Source organism: Solea solea, chromosome 17 (genome assembly GCF_958295425.1).
Source record: "Solea solea chromosome 17, fSolSol10.1, whole genome shotgun sequence".
Lineage (NCBI taxonomy): Eukaryota > Metazoa > Chordata > Actinopteri > Pleuronectiformes > Soleidae > Solea > Solea solea.
The window spans coordinates 9,816,559-9,826,836 of record NC_081150.1 but is presented as its reverse complement, the minus strand read 5'-3'; the positions used below and the strand labels follow the sequence as shown (position 1 = coordinate 9,826,836).

Here is a 10,278-nt window from a genome sequence, read left to right as displayed (position 1 = left end):
ACACTGCTTGTGTACACAGGTGTGTATAGGATATTTCAGTGAAAACATCTTCATTTTTCACCTCAGTGATCACACTCTGTTGCATCAAGTAGTGAAATGTGCGGTCCACGGCCATGTGTGTGTGTGTGTGTGTGTGTATGATTGGGATGGATGTGTGTGTCCTTTTATCAGGCCACTATTATGACTGCCCTGGGACAATAGGCCGGTCTGGGGCGATGGTAATTACAAGTGACCAGAACAATACGGTCGCGTATGGAGGAACTAATACAATAAGAAGACACATTTATACAAATAAAGTACTAATCCCCCTCCTCCACAATGCAATGAATGGTTCAGTGACTACAGTCTAGGCACTAGGAGGATGGAGAACTCAACCAAAACAAAAATAATCACTAGGCTGACACAGTGGACACTTCTCCTAATACAGATAGATAGATAGATAGATAGATAGATAGATAGATATTAACATGTGAACTTATTGAAAATGCATATGGTGGCAGCGTAAGTGTATGCTAATAATACACTATAGCTACTATTACTGTAAGAAAAGTTTTTACAAGATAGCAGCTGAACTTGACTTATTTCTTAATTCAGAATAAATATAAACGCATTATCTGCAAGCTAAAACTCAAAAAGGAGCCTAACTAGGCAAGTGGGATTCAGTGCTTAACTTTATGTTTTCCTGCATTTCTTTAACTGACTTTGCCCACACGAGCACAAAGGCTAATTCTAACGATAAGAATGGATAAGACAAGGCCTTGTTGTTGTGTTTTTATCACGGCAAAACATCTGCAGCCTGCTATCTCTAGCACCAGCACCAGCAGCCACTCCACACACACACACGCACACACACACGACTGACAGGTATCACACACATACAGCGCATTTTGCAGCAACTCTGCTTCCCTCAGTTGTCAAACCCCTCATTCCGCAATTGTTTACATTGTCCAGATACACACGTTTCCTTCTCCTTTTCACCAGAGGAGAAGTAACTCATGAAATCTGTTGAAAAGCGCTTTAGCGCGGACCTACAGGCAAAACGCGCCTTCTCTGAATGTAATCTACGATGTTGTACTATGGTGCCTTCAGGGACGCCTCGGATATTGTTCGAAACAACTACTTGTTGTCGCTCAGCGGTGTAATAAAAGCAACCCCTACCATCCAACCAGCATTTAATTAATAATACAAAAATATTTGCAACATTTTATGCAGCTATTACAGATGTGCCATTTGTGGTGTTATGGTGTAGCTGTTGCAAGGAAATGAAAACAGATATAGGTTTGCGTGATACAACGTAATTCCAAAATAAAAGATAATTTTTACGTGATGTATTTTTTGTTATTATTCTATAATAATGTTTTTTTTCCTCATATATGAAAAAGAATGCTGACTTTACAAGTGTTTTTCGTGTTTCAGTGCAAACCGTAGAGTGATTTCAAACACCTTAGATGGGCCTTGAAGTACTCAAAAGTTTGAGCATGCGCAGTTCAGGAGCGCCAAATTTACCGGGATGCGAGGGGAGGAGGGAGGAGCTGGCGCAGGGGCTGCTGTAGTTTAAATTAATGTCAACCTGACTGCTCGCCGGGAGAACTAACTCAGAGCACAGAGCGAAAGTACCTGCGAGCTGCTGCACATACCCTCTAACATGGCACGGCGGCCGAGAAACAGGTGAGTCCACGCAGCTTTGACTCCAACTTAATCATTTCATCCATCCATGTGCGTCTTATTCTCCGTTACACTTTTTCCTCCTGTTCCCCCTCGTTACTATTGGACGGCGGCGTGAGGTTAAATGGGGGCTACGTTTTTATTTGATTATGATTATTGTTGACATGCAGTGTTATTTTTTTTCTTGTGCTATTTTGCTCGTGTTTTGTGCTCCTTTTGTGCTTTTGTGTAAGCCGTTAACACTGAGTGTTTTTCGGTGTGGGTGTCTCGCTCGCTCGCGCGCTCATGACAGGTGGTCATCTGGCATGTGCGCTCCTCGCGCTGCTGCTGTCAGTGCGGGGAGAGAAAGAGAGACGGGAGTCTCACGGGCAGCATTCACGCGCATACACACGCGCGCGCATCAATAACTTTTGTATTACTATTGACGGCCGGACAGGCGCGTGCCACGCTGGTCGCTGTACGGCGCGTGGACACTTGCTCTAATATGAGCCTCTATAAACACAATGACCGTCCACGCGAGCTCCCATACAATTTTACATTTAGTTTGTGAAGTTTTTGGAAATATTCACGTTATATTTTTTTGTTTGTTGTTGTTGTTTTTTGGTGTATTTAACTTACCAAACCGACACATAGATCGTAATTATCTGACCTTGGTGAACCTGAATGTTGCCGCAGCATCTGAAGAAGTGAAGCGCGCTCAGTGTTGTGTATGTGCGTGCGCGTGCGTGTGTGCACTTGTCCTCAAGTGGAGGCTGGGGGTTTTTTTTGCACACAAAGTGAACCCTCACTGTCTGCCTTAAAGGGAATCCATTGAATTGATCCATCCTTCTCTGAAAAGCCTCTGGTTGTTTGCATCAAGCTTGTGCTTCAAGTTTTTGGTTCCCCCCCTTTGATTGTTAATATTGGTTATTAGTTCATCCCCAAGCTTTGACGTAAATAACCCGAGGAAGAGTCCTCTGAACACAAAACCGCGCTGATGCTTTAAGATGCAGTTTTAAATGATTATCATTTTCAGTATGATATATTCATCATCCTGTGTTTGCTTCTACTTTATGTGTGGAGGCATATGTGTTATTATTTTTATTATTTTGGTCTTAAATATATACATGAATTGATTAAAAAACAAACTTATATTTGCTTTAAAAAATGTGCAGTATGTTTTCTCCATATGGTCTTGCTCTGGTTAACATACTTGATTGAAGAGTGAAAAATAGAGGAAGATGGTCCGTATTAATAAACAAGCACACACACACACAGTATACACAAACACACCTCAGTGGGGTTCCTGTTCACCTGTTGCACTGTTACCCTACCTAGCTTCCACTTTGTTTATGCTCCACATTCTGATTGGTTAAAAAACACCTCTGTGTGTGTGTGTGTGTGCGTGTGTGTGCACGTGTGCGGGGCAAGGCTGTGCTGTACAATGCCAGTGCAGGTCTGAACACGTTAGGGTCATGAAATTATGATTGCATGTGCCATTCCCAGTATCTGTGGAAACTAAAAACACTGGAACCTGTTCATCCATACCCCCCCCTCCCTCCTCTCATTCTCTCTCTCTCTTTTTTCTCTCTCACTCTCTCCCCTTGTGGGTGTCTTGGCTAAAAGCCCTGCACCCAAACCTTCAAGTATGACTGGTTCTCTCTGTGTTGACACCTGATGAGTTAAAGAGTGGGCTGAGTTCTTCTTGCACTCTGTAAAGAGATGATTAGGGAGTAGTTTGGAAATAGACGTGTACTTAATGTGCTATTATTTGTCCAAAGAACACTGTTCTTTTTCACACAGTCACCACCTCTTTTTTTTAAAATGCGCTCTCCCTCTTTCTCTGCGTGCAGTGTTTACAGTAGTGAAGAGGATGAGGAGGAGAACGAGATGTATGAACACGACTATGATGGATCACTAGTCAAGACGGGGAAACGCCACCTTGGGAAAACACGCTGGACACGAGAAGAGGTATGTAATATAATAGGTTCTCACTTCACACTCTTAGTAGAAAAGAATCATTTCCAAAAGACCTACTCAGTGACTCATCCAGACCATTCTGCTGTGAAAGATGTTCATGTGTAAAATACAAATTGTAACACATCATTTCTTTCTTTTTTTCAGGATGAGAATTTGAAAAAACTTGTCGAGCTTCATGGATCAGACGACTGGAAACGAATCGCAAGCCTATTAACTGTAAGTCAAGTGCGCACAAACAAAACAAAAACACACACGCAAGGGCATGCACATAGACATCAGAAAACACAGGCTTGTGACAGAGTGGCGACGAGATGTTTTTTTTTGGTTTACGCTGATTCACAGTTTAGTTTTTTTGCGCGTGATCTCGCTCTACGCGAGGACGATAAATTAATCCCCTGCTGTCTGACCTATCAGAATCGTACAGATGTGCAGTGTCAGCACCGATGGCAGAAAGTGCTGAACCCAGAACTCATCAAAGGACCATGGACTAAAGAGGAGGACCAGAGGGTAAGAAAAGCATCTTTTAGAGTTTAGGTTTTTTTTGCATGGTACTGTAGCAGGAATTAAAGAATCAATATTATATTTACATGGAGATGCCTCCCTCCTGAGAGCCATTAGGGTGACCTTTACACTCATTTTGAGTAACTTGACCACTCACAGGAAGCAGGCAATCAAGTCATTCAGGGTTAAAAAAAAAAGAAAGAAAAGAAACTATTTCTTTATGTTCCTGTGTGATTAAAGCAACTATTCTGAAGCAACTGCTTTGCTCCTGTTGCACATTTTATTTCCAAAAAAAAAAAAAGAAGTGTGATGTTACTCAACTAGAAACACGTCTAGTCTGATACGACCTGGGCAGTATTTATTGAGCCCGTCCTAAGGAGTTATATTCCCACCCAGACGCCACTGTAATGATTAGCGGAGTGGCTAACGTTCCACTGGAAACTCCCTCAGTGCTCACCAGCAGGTGTTCTCAATCACCTCCTCAAAGCTGAGAGATAAAGAAAGAAGGAAGGAGGGAGGACAGGAGAGGGGAAGTGTTCAGAATACAAGATATGAGTGTCTGAGATTTTTTGTGGAGAACTAACAAGTTTTTATTTTCTCTCTTATTCTCTACTCTACCTCCCATTTACCTTGTAACTCTTCTTTGTCTGTACTTCTCTACTTCTCCCTGTCCTCCCTGTTATTGCTCCTTCCTTCCTCTTTCCTCATGCCCCTCCACCATTATTAACTTCTCTTCCCTTTCAACGCTCTTCCTCCTCTCTTGCTTTTCCTCTTTCGCTCCCCCCTCTCACACACACACACATAAACCACTCCAGGTGATCGAGTTGGTCCATAAATACGGAGCCAAGCGCTGGTCGGTGATCGCCAAACACCTGAAGGGACGAATTGGCAAGCAGTGCCGCGAGCGCTGGCACAACCACCTGAACCCGGAGGTGAAGAAGACCTCGTGGACTGAGGAGGAGGACAGGATCATCTATCAGGCACACGAGAAGCTGGGCAATCGCTGGGCTGAAATTGCAAAGCTGCTCCCTGGCAGGTGAGGCGGAGATTGAAATAAAAAAGAAAGAAAGGTGGAACTCACTGAGCCCCTGTTTGGTGGCGGCACAATGTATTAACTCTGTGTCCTTCACGACGCGCAGGACTGACAATGCTATAAAGAACCACTGGAACTCCACCATGAGGCGGAAGGTGGAGCAGGAGGGCTACCTTCAAAGTGCGTCGAAGAACGGCAACTCCTCGCTCTCCATCAACCACGGCTACGTCAAGACCAACAGTCACATTATGGGTTTCCCCAGTCACTCGACTAGTCAAGCGCAGCTGCCTCCCCTGTCGCCGCACAACTACAGCTACATCTCCAACACACACAGGGTAAGTGTGAAGATGCTGACGGAAAACATGACTCGATACCGACTGTGCGGCTGCAGGAGATTCCCTGATTTGACGTGGACTTGTTTGTGATTGGGTTATAACAGGTGTCCTTCCCCATGGCGTTGCATTTGAACATCTTGAACATTCCCCAGCGTGGGACTGCTGCTATACAGGTAAAAGCAAAAGCGAGTCGTCTCAAATCAAATGGTTCCCTGCGGGAGATTGACTGGGTAACGTAAGACACGAGAACATGGATCATTTCACTAAAACCTGCGTCCCGCTCTCGTTCTTTCAGAGACACTATAGTGAGGAAGACCCCGAGAAGGAACAGAGGGTGAAGGAGATCGAACTGTTGCTCATGTCAACAGAAAATGAACTAAGAGGACAGCCATCACTACCAGTTAGTCCTCTACGTGTGTGTGTGTCTGTGCAAAGTATGACAACCTAGTTTATGTGCATTTGACCCTGGTTGTGAGGACAGTGGTTAGACATGTGTTGGTGTGAACAAGGAGGAGGAGGAGGAAACATCTGGGGGGTCTGTTTCTGCAAAAGTGATGAAACAGGACCTTATCACCACTTTTGTGCATGTGCACGACCCCTTGTGCAACCTTCCACTCAACACTTTTGTCACCCTTTACATTAAAGTTCCCTTTTCTTGTTTTTTTTTTTATTTTTTGGACACTTTTTAAACTCACTCTGCTCGTGTGTGTGTGTGTGTGTGTTGTGTGCGCGCACGGCACATATTGTTATTTTCAACCCTCTCAAATCTTCACATCCTTTTCTCCTCCAGATGAATTTGCCATATCCGACCTGGGTCAGCCAAAGCCCTTTGACCAGCAGCTCCGAGGGTGTGGCCATGTTGTTCCCTCCTCACCAGGAAGCGGCCCCCACCCTGCCCCTGGACCAGAGCTGCCTACCAGAAGAGAGCGCCTCTGCGACACGTGCGCACGGCAACAACAGCAGCAGCAGCAACAACAACAACAACAGCAACCGTCATCACAGTGGCTCGACGTTCTCAAATAATATTCCAGAGTTCATGGAATCCATGGAAGTCATTGATTCAGTGAGTATTACACTGATCCCCATGTATTTATTTTTGTTTCAACTGTCCACGTGACAAAGACATCAGCGTAGCAATTAGCGAAATGGGTCTCTCCCAGTAGTGGGCCCTGATCCCCATTTTCCCGCCCTTTCCTCAGAGCCTCTCCTCAGTGGGTGAAGCCACTACCAGTGGGCTCTTGGGTAGGAGCGCTCACAGAACAGACAGGGTCTCGCCCAGTCAGAGAGCTGCTCACGGAGCGTGGGCTGCTTTCATCTGCTCAACACCCAAGCCTTCACCAGTCACAAATCTCCCCTTTTCACCCTCACAGGTAGTTAAAGTAGCTGCTGTGTGATAAGAATCCATTCAATCACCCCTTCAAAAACTTGCCATCTGATGGAATCAACAGCAAATCATTCAGTATTAGTAGTTTGCGATCATCCCATCTATAACTTTGAAGACTCACTCCTTTTCTCTCCATCTCACATGATCTGCCAACTGCAATCCATCTACAATTTTCAACCTGTCAAACCTCTGTCATTAATCGCTCTGTTTTGTTTGTCTCACAGTTTCTCAGCCAGTCCATGAGCCCAGAACACTCCGACAACGACAGTTTACCAATGAACTCCCCCGTGGACACCAAGCCTCTGATCGATGTCAAGCCGCAGAAAGAGAATGAAATGTAAGTCGCTCACTGTCCTTTACTGATTTTACAGCATAATGAAGATTTGTTGTTAGTATTTTTCTTTTTTTTTTTAACATCTCTCCGTCTGTTGTTCCTCTCAGGTTCAGAACTCCAAACATTTGCCGTTCCATCCTGGAGTCATCGCCTCAGACGCCAACGCCTTTCAGATCAGTTCTGGCCCTGCAGGAAGCCAAGTACGGACCACTCAAACTACAGGTAAGAGAAACTTTACAAATGAGTCGGTTAAACATTGCCGTTGTTTCAATATTTTGCCTGAGACTCACTCTGGGGGTTTGTGTCTCTCTCTTTTGCAGAACATCCCTTTGGAGCAGCAGATGGTCCACTCCATCAAACAGGAACCGATTGAGTGCGCCATCGAGCAGCCTCCTCTGAAGAAAATAAAACAGGAGGTATGTCCTCCATTCAGAAAGTGAAAGAAAAGAAAGTGGAAAAATGTCATTTACTTTCAGTTTACCCTTATCACGGGCGTGTAATTGACCATGATGTGTTTCTGGGTGTTAGGTGGAATCCCCATGTGAGAGGAGCCCGTGTATGCAGTGGGAAGCACAGGACCTTCACACACAGCTCTTCTCCCCCAACGGCCCTGCACAAGAAGTGCCTGTAAGCTCTCCTTTAATTTCCTCAAATCACATTTAATAATGTTATTCTGCTATTACTGTCGTGTACTTGTGTTAGTAACATGAATTCTTTTGTATTCTCGTGAAGGACCTTCTCACAAGCTCATTGCTCAGTGAAGACGGACACAAAACGTACCACCTCACCCACAGAGGCATGGGCAGCCCACTACAGGTATGTGGCTGTACACCTCTCTACATTTATACGGCACGTAGTTATAGTTAGACATTTATAAAACTCATCATCTTCTTCTTCTTCTTCTTCTTCTTCTTCTTCCTCTTCCTCCGTCTCGTCATCGGTCACCAGCAGCTCAGCACCTGGGAGCAGACAACCTGCGGGAAAACGGAGGAGCACGTGTTGGCTTCGGAGCAGAGCCACAAATACATCAACACTTACCCCACAAGGACACTGGTCATGTAGACGGAGACACACACACACACACACACACGTTGAACTGGAAACATCAACACTCAGTGCGCTGGACGCAGCGTGGCGGGTTTCATATTTGTTGTGGTACAACAGTTGGGAGAGGCTCTATGCCACTGGTGTTTTTACACTCACACTTGTTGGATTTCAACCAACCAAAGACTATACCTTTTTTTTATTTTATATATATCTTTTACATAGAATTTGCTTTGGGTTTTTTTTTTTAATTTTTTTTATAATGTTTGTCCTCTCAATTTTGGTCCTATCATTGTATTATTCTCAATGTTGTATTATAAATGGGATATGGTGGCTATATAATTTGGGCTGTATTATTAATTCTGAATTTTTGATATTAATATAAAGAACAAGTTGATTAATTTATTTCTTTTGGGTTTTTTTTATGACTTTATTGATGTTTTCTTTTACAATTGGCCAATGGAGCAGTGTTTTTAAGTTAAGTATTTAAGCCCTCTTAGCATTATCATATATCTAATGGCATATTAATGATTTCAAAACTGACCTCTGAAACTTTTCTGTTGCTTTGTTTGTTGTTCAAATGGATTGAATGGGTCTACTGAAAATTTCAAACGTTCGTGCCACCTCGTCTCTCCTTCACATCGTTATTCAACTACAAATCACCACGTCTTTTTACAGCAGGAGAGGCCTTATTAGTATTACCTAATTGCCACTGGGGCACCTTTATTTATACATATTAATTATTAAATTATGACAATCAATTTGCTATCAGTAATATAATTCGTTTCATGTACGACGCATGACTATGATGTTACATTCTTTCATGTTTGAAACCATGAGCTTTTACCCAGTAAAAGTAAGGACCAACCTGCACTTGAGTTTTATATTCTCCATTAAAAAAAAAAGCAAGAGTACGAAACACTGATATTTTATATTATGCTACAAACAAAAGCCCAGTCGAAACTTTTGTATGGTTTTTGTTTTTTTCTAATTGTTTTGTGTATTTTTTTAAGTTTTTTTGTAACGCATATTCAATCAGCATTTTGTTTTTATACCGAGACTGCAGTAGCCCGTGTGACACACTTAGCAGACGACTTGTTTTACCGTATTTTTGATGCCTTGTTTTTATACTAGCTTTTGAGCAAAAGTAATTTTATGAAAGCATTTATACATGCCAAGTTATTTTTTTTTTTTTTTTTTTTTTTATGTCTTTTTATACTTTTCTAAACTGCCTAGTAAATAAAGTGTGTTGTTTTATTACAGCTTCTGTGCTCGGCGTCGTTCTGTTTTCAAAAAAGGGACAAAAACAGTTGAGAGAAGTTGTGGTGGGAATTGAGAAAACGCAGCAAGGCACACAATGGGCCATCTACAGTAAAATGCAAATCCACACATTTAAGCTGTATGCTTTTATTCATCAAAACTTGTACAAATAACCTGCAGTGGTGAAAGATATTTGAGCAAACAGCGCTGTGAAGACACACTAATGTGTGCTCTGTTTGCAGTGAATGAAGTGTTTGCTCTCGCTAGCAGAAAAGTAGTTTAATCTGTAGTATTCAAATTTTTATCACCCTCACACGCATGCCTCCACACCACATTCCCACATAGCTGCAGATTCAAAAAACTTGCCAATTACCACGATTGTTTCTAAATAAGGTAATGTCCCTTTTTTTTATTTCTTTGTTCTGGATAAGAAGAGGGGGGGGGGGGGGGGTCATTTTCATGTGCATGTGACAGAAATACAATCTGAGAAAAAAATAGTTGTGCACAGTTACTGTATTAAAATCCCCATTGTTGTGCTCACACATGTATGAGCTATACGCACTCAGTCCCCGGAGGAGACTTGTTTTCCTGTGAGACCATGAAAGCCAAGGGGCCCAGACTCGAGAGTTATATTTACAACCCCCCCGCCTCCCCCCCCCAACCCCCGGCCCCCCACGGTCTCTCCAGCAAACTGCACCCCCCCCACCGCTCATATACCCACCACAGTGCCCTCAAACATGGATTCTCGTCTCAAGTAGGGGTC

The 10,278-nt window shown here is 43.2% G+C and overlaps 1 protein-coding gene across 2 annotated transcripts; it reads left to right on the top strand.

Annotated features, from left to right (window-relative positions):
• The first annotated feature begins 1,510 nt into the window (after positions 1 to 1,510).
• myb (v-myb avian myeloblastosis viral oncogene homolog) lies at positions 1,511 to 9,517 on the top strand. 2 transcript variants are annotated; one of them, XM_058614342.1, is made up of 15 exons: positions 1,511 to 1,668; positions 3,498 to 3,615; positions 3,769 to 3,840; positions 4,039 to 4,131; positions 4,941 to 5,161; positions 5,265 to 5,493; positions 5,598 to 5,666; positions 5,789 to 5,893; positions 6,284 to 6,556; positions 7,102 to 7,214; positions 7,319 to 7,433; positions 7,532 to 7,627; positions 7,740 to 7,838; positions 7,944 to 8,027; positions 8,160 to 9,517. In XM_058614342.1, the coding sequence occupies exons 1-15, from the start codon at positions 1,646 to 1,648 to the stop codon at positions 8,271 to 8,273; spliced, it is 1,824 nt and encodes a 607-aa protein (XP_058470325.1). In that variant the 5' UTR covers positions 1,511 to 1,645; the 3' UTR covers positions 8,274 to 9,517. The 2 variants fall into 2 exon arrangements, with proteins under 2 accessions (XP_058470325.1, XP_058470324.1); XM_058614341.1 differs by having other exon boundaries at positions 1,631 to 1,668; positions 8,163 to 9,517.
• Positions 9,518 to 10,278: the final 761 nt, after the last annotated feature.